Source organism: Sceloporus undulatus, chromosome 7 (genome assembly GCF_019175285.1).
Source record: "Sceloporus undulatus isolate JIND9_A2432 ecotype Alabama chromosome 7, SceUnd_v1.1, whole genome shotgun sequence".
Lineage (NCBI taxonomy): Eukaryota > Metazoa > Chordata > Lepidosauria > Squamata > Phrynosomatidae > Sceloporus > Sceloporus undulatus.
Genome location: NC_056528.1, coordinates 22,968,307 through 22,983,508, shown reverse-complemented (window position 1 = coordinate 22,983,508; position 15,202 = coordinate 22,968,307). Strand labels below are relative to the sequence as shown.

Genomic DNA, 15,202 nt, shown 5'->3' with positions numbered 1-15,202 from the left:
GGGGCCAAACCGGGTTCTTTCTCGGGCGTGGATGCAGGGCAAGAGAGGCTGGGGAGCCTGGGCTGCTCTTCCTCCTCCTCCGGAGGCTGCCTGCCAGGCGTCCCTCGGGGGCCCCTTCGAAGTCTGGAGCCCAGAGAAGGCCCCTTGGCTGCTGAGGGAAGGACCCTGCCCTTCCTCTGGCAGGGAAGCAGGGCTCTGGGCCAGGAACCCCGGCCGGAGGGGGCATCCCGGGGCTGGAGCGAGGCCCCTTCTGCACTGACCTCCTCGTCGTCCTGGTCCTCGTGCTGGAGGCTGAGCGGGAGGTCGAGCATGCACATCTGGACCGGCTGCGCCAGCGCCTTCTGCAGGCTGAACAAAGGCTTCGGCTCCATGGTCCTCCCCGCCCGGCGGCGCCCAGCCCCGACAAGGCGGCGGGAGAGGGGTCCCTCCTGGTCCCCGCCTCCTCCTCCGCGGAGCCTCCGAAGACCCCCCGGTTCCCCTCGGGGAGGGGGCTGCGGCTGGAGGAGGAGGATCCCCGCAGTGGCCCCCTGCCTCCGCCGCCGCCTCCCGGGCTGCAGGAAGAAGAAGAAGGGAGGCAGGAAGGGGGCCGAGGGGAGGGGCGCTGGCAGAGGCTGCCTCCCCTTCCCTCCGCTCCGCAGAGCCCCTTCCTCCTTGATGGAAGCCCCCTCTCCTCCCTTCCCCTGAAGAGCAGGGCAGCCAGCCTTCAAGCCCCGACGGGGCGGGGGCTCACCTGGGCGGGGAAGGCAGGGAGAGGAGGCACGCCGCGGGGGAAGCCCCAGAGAATAGACTCCGTCTATCTATCTATCTATCTATCTATCTATCTATCTATCTATCTATCTATCTATCATCCATCCATCCATCCATCCATCCATCTGTGTGTTATTCCACCCTGCAATGCCAGCAGCAAAGGCAGGTGGAGGTCCGCTGCCCTCCTCCTTCACAGCAGCCCTGCAGAGCAGGATCTAGCCCCTGTGGCCTGTGTTGGCCACCTTTCCTCCGGCAGAAGCCCAGCACTGCAGGCATTCAGAGGACAGCGCCCCCAAAACTGACCCCCCTCCCCCCCATAGCAAAGGCTTCCTGGGTGAATTTCGGCAGGAGACGGAACTGCTGCAACCAGAAAGGCCCCGGAAAGCAGCGTCGTGTGTTTAAATATTTGAAGGGGTGCCCTATTGAGGAGGGGGCAAGCTTGTTTTCTGCTGCTCCAGAGAACAGGACTCGGAGCAATGGATGCAAGCTCCAGGAAAAGAGATTCCAGCTCAACATTAGCAGGACCTTCCTGAGAGTAAGGGCTGTTTGGCAGTGGAACACACTCCTTCCTGGGAGAGTAGTGGAGTCTCCCTCCTTGGAGGTCTTTAAAGCAGAGGCTGGATGGCCATCTGTCAATGGAGATGCTTTGACTGAGAGTTCCTGCATGGCAGAAGGGGGTTGGACTGGATGGCCCTTGGGGTCTCTTCCAACTCTTGGATTCTAGGATTCTATGCCCAAGCTGGGCACCCCTATGCCAGGCCCAGGAGAGCATGCCTAACATGCCCAGCTATGCGCCACACAGCCTCTCCTGTGCCACCCCTCTGCTCTGACCACTAGCCATGTCTCCCCCAGCCACCCCCAACCACAGCCCAAATGCCCCATCCTTGCCATTCCAGCCACAAATGTCTTGCACTGGTACCCACAGTCAGTTTCCTCCCTAGGCTTCATAGAGCCACCAAGAGGATGGGCATCAAAGGCCTCAGCCCTCCAGATCATGAAAGAACCCTCCCCAGAAGCCACTGAGAGGAAGGAAGACTCCAGCTGCCCAATTGTCCAGATCCCTAAACGTCCCACAGAGAAGCGGAAGCCCCTCTGGGGCACATCCAGGAACCAAGCAGGGACTAGCCTGTCTCCAGCAAGGCAGAACCTGCAGAACAAGGGGGCATGAGTGTTTGTGGGGTGTTATTTGCCTTCAAGTAATTTCCAGCCTATGATGACCCAAAGGTTTTCTTGGCAAGTGTCTTCAGAGGAGGTTTGCCATTGCCATCCTCTGAGCCTGAGATAAAGTGACTTGCCCAAGGCAGGTTTCCATGGCCAAACCTGGCTCTCCAGAGTCATGGTCCAATGCTCAAACCACTACATGTTGGCTGTGTGTGTGTGTGTGTGTGTAAACTTTCTTCTCCCCCACTGTGCACCACTGGACTATGGAGCAGCCAATGAGAAAGTGGGCAGGACCCCTCTGCCTTCTTTAAGAATTATGGTGTCAGAGAAGATTTCAGCAGCCATGGTTTGGAGGCTGGAAAATGAGATATGAGGGGTACTGTGACAAATAAAATCACACACACACACACACACACACACACACACACACACACACACAAAGAGCCTAGAGTGGTTGGGAATTCATGCACCCCTGAGTCTTGTTGGATGGCAACTCCCATCAGCCCTGACTGGGACAGCCAGTAGCAGAGACATAGATTCCCCTTCCTATGTTCCCAAATCTGCATGAACCACAACTTGCCAATAGACTTTGGAATTAGAAAGAAAGTCCTTTTGTCACCAGGGACACATGTGTGATTTGCACAGCAATTCTTGTGGCGATGAGTGCCAGAGGCTTGGTGTGGACTGTAACACTCCATGCACAACACCTTGCTGGCCTCAGGACCACCTTCCTTCAAATCCAACTTTTATCCATTCTCCACACTGTGTGGCTTTCCTCCAGTGCCATGCGTATGCAACTGCAGCACTGGCACACCCATGCCACAGGGAAAGATTATCCTGGTGCCAGGGATGATCCATGACAGACAAGGAGCCGTGGGCTGCTGCTGAAAGCGGCACAAGGATCTCCAAGATCATTGGAGGCTCCCACTTCTGAAGATGGAAGAGCAAAGCTGCTGCTGCAGAACAGCTTACAATGAAATACTCCACACCAAAGGGGACTGTGAGACAGGCAGCCTCTCTTCCTCTCAAGCACATACCGTCACAGGTGGCTGCGTGTTTTTGCCACAGCTATATCAGCCATGCAGAGTAGGCTCCTTGTAAGAATTAGTTCTCACTGCAGGCCAAACAACACCAAAGAGACCTCCCCAAATACATACAACTTGCTTGCACACTCAGGGACATGTGTGAACTGGCATTTTTTTTTGGGGGGGGGGCACCCAGGGAAATCTGCAGAGGACTGAACACACTGACATGCTTACATCTTGCACTCTCCAAAGCAGCATAGGAAAATCTCTGGATTTTCAAGTAGGTCTCTAAAAAGGGGCAGCCTAATGTTGAAACAGAACGGGGCAAACACTGGGAAACTGATAATTTTGTCTCTTCCTCACTAGATAGTCTCTTCACCTTGAAGCATGCACATCTGGACCCCACCCCATGGACTGGAGGTCCACTTTCCCAAAAGGACATGCATGCCAAATCAATCTGCAACCCAGACCTTAGAAACCAGATACTGGCCTCTTCCTAGATACAGATCATCAATTAGTAACGTAAAACAAACAGAGAAGCTGTGAACAGCACTTCTTGGGGGATTAGTGCTTTTCCTTCAAGCACCCAAATGGCCCGCTGATGTCAGTTCAACAACAATGCCAACCAACTCCGTTCCAAGAGGAAAATCAGGGTTTCCCCATCCCTCTCCAGCCTTTATGCAGGTACCGAGGTCTGTTTCTATAGAGACAGACGGATGCAAGGTTGCCATGCCTACAAAGCACACAATGGGGTAGGATACGGCTTCACGGCGTTTGCAAGGGGAAATCGCCAGGGAAGCATCTAGAGAGACTGACAACACACAGCCCCTGAATCATGACCTGGTGGCTGTTAGGAATGTAAATGAGAGACAGGGAAGCATCCTTGCTTCATGCCTCTTCTTAATGTCACCTTACCAGGCTAATAGGCTGTGTCAATTAACATATTAATCGACAAAGGTATAAAAGCTGGACCTTCTCCACAGACAGGCAGTGAAGAAAATCAAAGATGAGAGACCAGCCCACATGGGCCCTAGACAACCCCATCAGACAAATTAGGGTTCATCCAGAATGTCAGGTACCTATTCAGAAAGAAAGTGTCAAGATAGGCTTACTGTTGAACATAAAACAAAAATAATGTTTGACTCAAATAACAAGAGCATTGAAATACCTTGGATCAAACCATACCTTGGGTCAAACATTGATCTGAATGGTGATTACAGTCAGGAAATAAGAAGAAGGCTAAGATTGGGAAGAGCAGCTATGACAGAACTGAATAAGATCATAAAGTGTAAAGGCATAACTCTGCAGAGTAAAGTGAGGATAGTCCAAGCCATTGTAGTCCCCATCAACATGTATGGATGTGAATCTGATCTGGGAGGAGAGCCAGATCCTCTGGAAGGACTCCAGGAGGTGCCTCCCATAAAGAACAACCCCAGCCTGCATCCTCCTGTGACCTTGAAGGAATCCAGCAGAAAGAGCCCTCTGCCCCTGTGCCAGGCATGCCCTCGGATTGCCCACAAAACCTGGGGCAGCCTACCAGGATCACTCCCACCCCTTCTCCAACTCAGAGCCAGAAAGGAGGACACATGTCGGAGGGTGCTCTTCTTTCTCAGGGTAGAATGGAGGTGGCAGGGAGAGCCAGCCCCACTGAAAGGCAGCAGAGGCCAAGGGACAGAGAGCAGAGCTGTGAGTGCAGGGCACCTGGACACTCACCACTGCCATCATGGGCACCTCACTACTGTCAGGGGTGAAGGAAAAGGTATCTGCTAATCTGAAGAGGAGGATTAGGAGGAGGCACTATCTTTTCCTTCTCCTCAGCAGGAAAATATTGGCTCTTGGGCACCTAATCTATTCATTTGCTGAAATAAGACTTTACAAAACAAAGAGAGTGGTTCTCTTGGGTCTTGACCTCAGTTCAGCTGCTGAGCACAACTAGGCACAGCTCACATGTGCATTTTGCTTTGAGACAGGCATGAGTCGGGGCCTAAGAGCTCTGTCAGGGTGGCCCAAGGCATGGGAAGATAGCCCAGCAGCGGTGCCAGGGAGACAGAGAACCACCTCCTCTCCCTTCCATTTATCTTGCTAGGGGTTGCCAATGTTTAAAACCCCAAACTCCTCAGGGAAAGGGACTGGCCTCCCCTCACCCCACATGCAGCCATATTACTTTTAAAAGGCCATTGATTTAAGGAGGAGTTTGACATGTGCCATATGGCCTGTTAATGCAACATCACTAGTATGAGTACCGGTATATGTCTGTCTTTCCAAATACAGCAGTCTCAAGGCAACACAGCTCCAAAACACAGAGTACATCAGATGAGTTGTATTCCTATTCTTCCTCCTCCTCCTCCTCCGTTTTGTGAACACCAAACAAATCAGTAAAACATTCCTCAAAATGCCCCTGGGTGGGACAAGCTAACATTTCTTTTCACAGCTGCATACACCTCAGATCCTGAATTCCCCCCACGACACACATATGCATTGCAGCAGAGCTTAAAGTCAAATCTGGCATGCCAAAGGTGTCCCTCCCACGACAGTGATGCCACCGAAGGGTTTCCTCCGCACAATGCTCTGCACATGATTTTGCTGGGACTTCCTCCGCTTCCAATGCGCTCTGGGTCTTTGTCAGCACTAGCCATGAGCATGGCCAGACATCCACTCTGAGAAGGGGGCTGTTGCTATGAGGCTGAGCCAGGGGGCCACATCTCCCCTCACAAACCCTTTCCTTCCCATGGCCACAGCAGCTGCTGCCTCATCGCCAACCCTTATTTGCCCAGCCTGTCTGAGATTGGGAACTCAACTGGGGCTGGCACCAGATGGAGGCCTGAGGCCTGAAGGCTGGCCGAGTGGAGGCTCTTGGCTCTGGCACATTCCTCCCTCACAGAGCCAGCCTTACTGCCCTATGGCAGGGATCGGACACCACTGCACAAAAGTGGGGACTCTCCTCCTAAGTGCCCAGTCACCTTTCTGCTTGGCATCCTGTGCCCCATGAGAAGTACTAAGAGTCTCCTGTGGAAACACAGCAGGGAGGACACACCTTCCTAAGGCTGGCCTGGGCCCCCACAGTGGCATGTGCCCCCACAGTCAGATTGTAATGGCCTTCTGCAGGCAACCACCAGTCCAAAGCCTCTAAAAGAGTAACTGAGCCGTCCCAGCTGGAGAAAGGGGAGGAGAGAGGTGGGGGGTTGCTCACTTCTGGTGCCAGCAATGGCTTTAACCACCCACCCAGCCCACCGCCAGCACAATGGCCTACCTGCTGCCCTTGACTGATGGGGAGAATGGAGGCTGTCCCTCTCCTCACAGCCTCAGGAAACAATCCTTTTGTGAGGGAAGGACGGACGTGCAGCTTGGGTCCCGTGGACCTCTCAGGAAATGCTGGGGCATTCCAGGAACAATCACAAGGCATCTCACTTCCAAGGACAAACAAACTCTGCCCAGACAGCCCCCCTGCCCCAAATCTGACCACCTTCCTTAGGGACATTACAGGCAGAGGTATCTCTTCTTCTCCTCTTATGGAGAGGCTCCCTAATAGGCAGCTCTGGCTCTTGTCGGGGATATTTTCGCTCTTCGAGGGAAGGAGCGCACATTCCTCATGGCTGCTCCTTCCAAAACAATGAGTAACAGTCCTTCCCTGCCTGCTTTGCTGCTGAGCTCACGCTCCCACCTCACCTGGCACCAAGTGTGCTCAGCACCTCCCGCCCCCTCACCTGGAGCACCCAGGCAGACCAGGGAGTGGCTGGGGCGCCCAGAAGGTGCTGACGCAGCCGCCAACACCACCAAGACCGCTGTTTATCCAGACAACAGGGCAGCAACCAGCAAGCAGCTTTGTTCAAACTCTCCAGCTGAAACCCCCCAACAAGAAATGCAAGAGTCAACCATGGCAGGCAGTGCACTGGTGCATGTATGTACTTACATGTGAGTCAAATGTTCAGTGTAGTGACTGATACCTTTGCTTTGATATAAAGGCTTGTTTAACCAAAGGCCTTTCCAGATTGTTACAATTAGACTCTGGTGTTTGCTTAAGGCAAACCAAATTCACATTCATTCCATCTGCTTCATACTTCCTAGCTCTCCCGTAAGAAAGGCCAGAGTCTACAACATGTTTAATGTTTTAATTTAATATGAAGTTATTCTCCTTATGTTTAAATATTTGAAAGGATGTCATATTGAGGAGGGAGCAAACTTGTTTCCTGCTGCTCCAGAGAACAGGACCTGGAACAATAGATGCAAGGTACAGGAAAAGAGATTCCACCTCAACATTAGGAGGAACTTCCTGATAGTAAGGGCTGTTCAACAGCGGAACAAACTCCTTCCTCGGAGTGTAGTGGAGTCTCCTTCCCTGGAAGTCTTTAAACAGAGTCTGGATGACCATCTGTTGGGTATGCTTTGATTGAGAGTTCCTGCATGGCAGAATGGGGTTGGATTGGATGGCCCTTGCGGTCTCTTCCAACTCTATGATTCTATGATACCTCACTTACTTGAACCTTCACTCTTACCTTTTTAAAAACATGATTCCATACTTCCTCCCTATCAGTACTGGCCCAGTCTTAGTTATTTTGCTGATTTTCTTACGATATCACAAATTATTGACACCCAATCTACATTTCTTTCTGTCTTCCTTCGTACCAAAATTTTAACTTTTTATCAATTACACCTATACTGAATGAAAACTGTAAGATTCTCCTTTTATCCCTCAATCAGAATATTAAACAACCCAGATGCTCAGGCTCACTATTTCACCCCACTTTTCTTTTTAAAATTTAAGTACTATAAGCCATTCCTCATTAAACTTTTCAAATGAATTATATTTTAGTAATTGTGTCCATTAGCATCATAGAATTTCAACAGCCATTCCTCTTGCTTCGGGATATATTTTCTCTTCCATTTTTGTGGAAATATAATTCTTGCAGTTGTAATGGAATAAAACAAAATTTCCCCCCGATGTCATATTGCTATGATTTGGTCAGACCTTGCACTATATTCTTTGACTGCTTTTCCTGCAACTTTCCTCACTATTCATGCCACTCCATTGCTTCTTGAATTTTTATTTCTTCATTAAAACACTGTGTAATTATCTGTCTCAAAATGACCCATTTTTGTTCCATTTTAGCTTGCGTACCCCCAAGTATTGCAATTTTAATATGCCCCATTTCTTGTTTTACCATGTCTAGCTTCCCTGATTCATGCTTCTCATGTTCCATGTTCTTATAATATGTGTTGTACAACTTCATACTTTCCTTTTGCCTTTGAGCATGTCAACAGATGAATGTCCTTTCGGTTTGAGTCCAGTTGCATCATTAACCCCAGCGCTACTAGTAGCTGTCCACTGCTCTTCCTCAATACCTTGTTGAGTGCCTTCCAACCTGGGAGTCTCATTTTCTGGCAATATATCTTGCTTCATTCTTTGAATGTCTCATCATAGGGTTTTCAAGGTAAAAGATATTCAAAAGGGTTTAACTGTGCCTCCTTCTGTGCAGCACTAACAAGCATTGGCTTTGCCACTGCCATTGTCTTTCAGAGATCCTCTGCCAGTGTTACCCCCACCACCACTGCAGCTGCCCAGTAGCTGTACAATTCAAAATAATAAAAGGTAGGCTAAAATGAATTTCAGGACCTATGGGCAGCCACCAAGAAGACCCTGCCATGTGTCCCCACCAGACTCACCTCTGATGGTGGCAGGGCAGAGGGCAACCTCTCCTGAGGAGGGTCTCTGGGCCTGGCCAGGTTCACACAGGGAAGCATAGGCTTCCTGACGGTCTGGGCCTATGCCATGTGAGACTTTATAGGCTGCTTTACAAATTCCTTCTGAAATCAGGCTACAAACAGCAGTTTACTCATCCCTAGGGGAGGCCACCTGCCTCCTGCCCTGGTTGCCAGCCCCCTTCTTGCCCAAACCCATCAGTTCAGACATCAACACAAGATAGCAAAGAGTAGGGTGTGCCTAGGCACAGGGTGCAGAGAGCCGAAGAGGAGAGCTGGCCAAGAAAGGGCCCCTTCCCAAACACACTTCTCATGTGTGGCAAAGGTGGGTGCCATGGGGCAATGTCACCTGTATCCACACCTCCTTTCCCTCCAGCCTCTTTCCCAGGAGGAGGAGCAAGGGAGAAATTTAAAACATGGGCAGTGGGGCTTGCCAGCAGTCTGCTTATCAGGAGGCAGGGAATCTCTACCTCCCACCCTGTCCTCAAACATGTCCACTGATAAAGCTAGTAGCCAAGTAGAGGCTTGGAGGAATGGAAGGTGGGAACAAATTGTGAACCTTCAAGGGCTTCAAGAGGTGGTCACTACTAGTACTGGGGCCTCTTCCTACATGAGGCATTTCTAGGCAGCCATACTAATAACACATAGCCTAAATATCCTCAAAGCACCACCAGATCACATCTGATTGTGAAAGCTAAGTAGGATCAGCCCTGGTTAGTACTTGGATGGGAGACTGTCAATGAATCCCAGGTGCTGTAGGCTGTATTTCAGAGAAAGGAACTGGCAAAGCCACCTCAGAATAGTCCTTACCTAAGAAAAGCCCGGGAAATATTTTTGGTGTCACTGAGAGGCCTAAATACCTCAAAGGCACCAAATCCCCTCTGATCTTCATAACATCCTAAAACAATCCTCAGACTTCTTAGCAGGTAAGTGAACCAGCAACAATGGGACTCATAGTCCAATGCATAAGGAGGCTGCCAGGCTGGGGAAGGGGTTCACTCTGTGCATGGCGCCAGCAATGACAGAGACCCTCAGAATCCAGGCGTACTGATGTCAAAGCCTTCCTCTGCCACAAATGCACATGCACACACACATGTGCTTTGCTATGGTGCCACAATAGTTTTGTTTCACCAAAGGGGACGTAAAAACACAGAATACAGCATGTGCCACTTGCTGGATGGTCAAGAGGAAGCCATGGTTTCTGGAGACAGAAATCCTGGGAGGGGGTCTTAGGCTGCATCCACACTGCAGAAATAATCTGGTTTGACACCACTTTAACTGCCGTGGCTCGATGCTATGGAATTCTGGGAATTGTAGTGATGTCACAACAAACAACAATTCCCATACCATTGAGCCATGGCAGTTAAAGCGGTGTCAAACCAGATTATCTCTGCAGTGTGGATGCTGTCTTAATCTTTCTTCCCCCCCTCCATGTTGAGGGGGAAACGGACTCCCCAGCGGCTGGAGAATGGCAGGGAGCCCCTTCTCTTTTCACACCAGGCTGAAGTTTGACAAAAATCAACGCATCCCTTGAAGGAAATTTTTAAGCTGCCAAACCACTGCTGGCAAAAAAGATGAAGAAGAAAACAAGAGAAGATGAAAGAGAAAGATGGAGGCAAGCCCAGTTTTTAGGCCAGAAATTATGAACTGAGTCATTTACAGCCAGCCGCCATCTCCACGGATTCTACATCTACAGAGTCAACCAGTCACCGCCGCCACCCCCAAAAGATCCCAAAAGCTAAACTTGCTTTTGCCATTTTATATATAAGGGACACCATTTTACTGCCCCATTGTATTTAATGGGACTTGAGCATCCATGGGGTTTGGCATGAGGGGGGGGGGTGTTCCTGAAGCCAACCTCTAGCAGGCTGAAACCAAGGGCCCCCACTGTACAATATTTCTGTATGTTAACTATTGAGCGGGCAGCCCACCCGCACCCAACCCCAGCCCTATTTGGAGGCCAAAGGAGGAGCCGTGGGGAAAGGCCCAAGCACAGGTTGCCTGTCTTGCACTTCCCATCCAGCCCCACTAGGGACCCCTTTTGCCTCCTATTCCCTAGACAAGCTGTGCTCTCCCATACCCCAGCCCTCTTGAACCTCCTTCTTTGCCCGGGGGCTTCAATCCCAAAACTGTTAAGAGGCTGCGAGCATGAAGAGCTGAGGGTGAAACTGTGGTTTTCTTTTTCCTTGCCATTCCACCCAGTCTTTTCCCCTGGCTTCAAGCCAAAGAGCCAGAAAACATAACCAAGTGCGTCATAAAAGACCAAAGCCATGCAACCCTTCAGGAATGCCAATGGCTCACAGCAGGCTGATGGGCAGCAACTCACCTGGCAATACCCAGACCACCAGCGGCCAGTGGGGAGAGTGGCAGGCCAGCATCTTCTGAAGTGAGCCACTGGCCCTGGAAAAGGAGGCATCTGTGGCCAAGACTGAAGAAACACATACAGAGACCCCCAAGTGCCACAGGAACAGAGGCGGGCAAGGAGTGGAGTGGAGGGACTCCAGAGCCCAGAGGCCCTCCTGGTTTTTGGTCCGCTTCCACACACTGGTGCTTCCCAAAAGGAAACATGCAAAAGGGAGCCCTCAAGTGATTTGACATCTATTTAACTGGCATTCAGATATAAAGTCTGGCCCAGCCCTTTCCACTGCCAGAGGCAGAAAGCATGTCTTCTAAGAAGAAAAGGTGCAAGGGGAAAAGAAACACTATTTCCAGCTTTGAGTCCTAGGAAACACAGGTGTCCCTCCCCTGCTATGCCATCCCCCAAAGCTAAGTGGAACCTCTAAGCACAGCAGCAGTCTATCTCTCATGATCTAGCACCTGGGAGATGGGAGGCTGGTTGCTCTGGATGAGTTTCTCAGAACACAGTATGGGCCCTCTGGGGAAGGACTGGCCTGAACTCATAGAATCCTAGAGTTGGAAGGGACCCCAAGGGCCCTGATCCAGTCCAACCCGATTCTGTCATGCAGGAACTCTCCATCAAACATTCCCGACAGATGGCCATCCAGCCTCTGTTTTAAAGTCTTCCAACTACGAGGCCTGGCTTTAATCTGACCCAGCAAGGCCATGCTCATGTTGCTCAGAGACTCAAGGCAGGAAAGCAGCCCCTGAAGAGCACTGCCCTGGATTTCTTTAAGAGGAATGTCTGAGCATGTGCAGAGTGGACTTGATGTAATCCCCAGAGGAAAGGGCCATGGGGCAAAGGGGAGGCAATAGGTGAGCCCCGACAAGGGAGCCTGACATGCCCAGAGGTCCTTCTCCAGGATGGCAAGAGGGCTGGAATACAAGCTTGGGCCGATGCGCAGGGACCCAGAGAAGGGGGAGAAGGAGGAGGAATGGGGACCCCCCCCCCTCAAAGCTAAGTCTTGCTCTCTCTCAACCATCCCTTGCCTGCCTGCCTTGCTGCCCCTCCCTGGTCCAGGGAAGGCCTGACTCCTGGCACCTGCCTCCAAGCCGGGCACCACTCACCAAGGTCTGCAGCTGCCCAGAGCTGGACCCCTCGCCCTCCAGCCACCACGAAAGCCCTTGAAGGCCCCAGCCCTAGGGCCCACCTTGCTGGAAGTGCCAGGGACCCTTCTGGCTGAGCTGGTTCCCCATGGGATGGCAGGCTGGCAGGCACCCCAGGGCCAGACCCCAGGTGCTCAGTGGCCTCCTCAGAGGCATGGCCGGGGAATGCCCACTGCCCCCGGATGGCTCTTCCATCTCTCTCCCTTTGGGTGCTGCCTCTGGAAGGCACCCCAATGCCAGAGGAGGAGAGTGGGGTGCTCTCTTGGGCCACTCTGCCCTGGGCAAGGGTCCCCTCCTTGGGCCACTGCCCCCCGATCTCCCCCTCCACAGCCCCCCCAAAAGGGGGAGAAGGCCCCTCCAAAAGGTAGGGCCTTCGAGGGGGAAATGTAGGACGAAGCGAAAGAGGCCGGGGGCTGGAATGGAGGACGTGTCCGGGAAAAGGAGGGCCAGGATGCGAGGGAGGCAAAGGCTTACCTGGCTCTCCAGCATCATCCTCACCATCATCTTCATCCTCATCCTCCCGGTGCTCCAGCGCTGCCTCTGCCGCCGGGGCCCCGCATCCTGACGATCCAGGGACCGAGGAGGCAGCCAGGCAGGGGCTACCGGCGCCTCCTCCGCCCGGAGAACCGCCGAGGAGCCATGGAGGGCGACCGGCCCCGAGCTCCGCCGCCTGCCCGCCCCTTTGTTCGTTCCCCGCCCGGAGCTCCTCCCTGGAGGCCCAGCCCTGCGCCGCGACGAGAGGGCTCCGGGGCACGTGCAGAGGGCGCGCCAGGAGAAGGGGAAGGCCTTGCAGTCCCAGCACTCTTCCTCCTTGGCTGCATCCACACTGGTTAAATAACCCGGTTTAGCACTGCTTTTTCCTCTGGGCCCCACAACAAACTACAACTCCCTGAATTCCATAGCCCTGAGACAGACAAAGCGTTGCCAAACTGGGTTATTTCACCAGTGTGGACGCAGCCCTTATTAAGGGACCCAGATCCGACCTGCTGGGCATCGTCCTCCGCAACAGACAGAGCCTGCAGCGCTTAGGTATTGGTTGGTGGCCTCCCATCCAAGAACTGACCAGGGCTGACCCTGCTTAGCATCCAAAACCGGGACTGGAGGCATTTGGGGCCTTAGAGAGGAGGCAGCTTTGGCACCCAAGAACGACCGCCGGGCATTACAAAAGCGGCCAAAAGTGGATGAGACATCTCCAAGATAATCAATAATCAATAATCTATAACACCAATTCCCCCCTGCCCAGCTCCTGCGCATACACAGAGTGCCCTTTCCTTCTGAGAGAGGCGGCAGGGCGTGTGTTCATCCCTTCCTTTCCAGGACACGTCCTCCCTTTGAACCAGGGTTCAAACCAAATCGCGAACCAGTTTAAAAGCTAGTGGGGCAGGAGGCCTTAAACCACTACACCGCACTGGCTCCCTGACACACATAATCGAAATGCTGGACTGAAAGCATTCTCCTTGGCCTGGCCTATCTCACAGCCTTGGATTTAATGTGAGGAAGCCATAGAAAAGTAAGCCCTTGGTTTGTGGGATGAATTCTGCCTCCAGGACATATTATGGCAGGGGACTGACTTCACTGACACACCTCATGGGCCTAATTCAGTGGAGGTGTGATGCTGCCCACCTCCCTCTCCTTCCGCCTGAGGACAAAGCAAGGTTGTGGGCAAGGAGGAGGAGGCTGCCATTAGCCAGAGGCCTGGGGAGGCCTAGTGGGACCCTTCCCATTAGCAAAAGAGGGCATGTGCCACCCCTTGGGGCTGACACGAGCCCAGAGGACCCCCCACAGCCACACGTGTCCGGGAGCCTGAGGGAGGCGGCTGTGCGCTTCCTGGCACAATCGCTCACATGCTGGTTTTTGGCAAGGATGTGGTTGCTATGGCAACGGGAAAGGCTGGCGAGATTATTTTTAATAATAAAAAAGAGGCAGAGTGCATTTGGTGTGATGCAAGGTGATGGTGAGTGAGGAGCCCCATTGAATTGTCCCGGGGGGGGCACACTGGGTGCCTCTGGATGTGGGTCAGCCCACTCCCTTGCCTTGCAATGGAGGCAATGGACACTCCAGCTGTGAGCACCAGCCTTACTGAATGCCACCCCAACAGGCATTCTCTGCCTTCATATTCCCAAAGTGCTCATAGGGTGTGTATGTGTGTGTTCTCTATTGAGTGCATGCAGAGATGCCAGCCTCCTCCTTCAGAGCCATGCCCCCCCTCAGGGACTGGGCATGGAGGGCAAACTAAGCCCGGCCACATCAGTCCCATACCCACTGACCCACTCTCTCAGCTGGGAGTGAGGGGCACCCACCCACTCATTTAGGAGAAGCAGTCTTGTGGTGGTGGCCCACAGCTTGATGACCCACATGGCACCAGTCCAACTCTTAGAGGCCCAGCACTGACACTTATTTCCAGCTTAACGGAGGGCACTTTATTGCACCAGGCCCACCTGGAAGAAGCTGGGATAAAGAAAGGGCATTAAAAGAATATTTGCCTGTTTGGCACAAAATCAAATTGATCTGTAGACACGTATTTTGAAATGAAACAATTCAACCTCTTTGCCATTGTTGATGAAGAAAACACGTTATAAGCTACATTTGGTAGGGAAACTGGTCTGTGGGAACCCACTGTGACCAGGTTTCACAAAACCTATGATCTGTACTGATCTGAAACCTATGAAGAAGGGATGCACCTTCTTTCCAAGGCAAGGGTTCCCAAGCTGAGGTGTGAGATAGAATTTCAGGGTGTGTGACAAAAAATGGCTTGTCTCCTTGAGTGACAAGTCACAAGTCATTGCTCATTTTTAATGAATAAATTGGAATCTAGTCAGTTTAACAGTTCCTTTCTCTATGCTTATGTTGAGCACGAATATGCAGATTCATATGTAAAGCTACTTCTGAGGACCGCTTTAAAGGCATCCCATTTAATAGCATTACTTGTTTCTAGGTGTGCGTTATCTATAAAAATAATTAGCAATATCTGTGATGATCTTGGAGACAACAAGTGTCTGATTTGCCACCATCTTTGCATTTAGTCTCCATATATGAGTTCTGCTTATGTTCTACATCGGGGTAAGAAA

General features: G+C 51.9%; 1 protein-coding gene across 3 annotated transcripts in view; it reads right to left on the bottom strand.

Annotated features, from left to right (window-relative positions):
* Window positions 1-12,827, bottom strand: part of RALGDS (ral guanine nucleotide dissociation stimulator) — a 64,404-nt gene extending 51,577 nt beyond the window's left edge. The window contains exon 1 of one of the 3 annotated variants that reach the window (XM_042478351.1): window positions 12,609-12,827. In XM_042478351.1, coding sequence (XP_042334285.1) covers window positions 12,609-12,650 — 42 coding nt within the window. In that variant the 5' untranslated portion in view covers window positions 12,651-12,827. Of the gene's footprint in view, window positions 1-260; window positions 789-6,183; window positions 6,519-12,608 lie in introns of those variants that run through there. The other 2 variants (XM_042478348.1, XM_042478350.1) reach the window with 2 other exon arrangements.
* Between the last annotated feature and the right edge of the window lie 2,375 nt (window positions 12,828-15,202).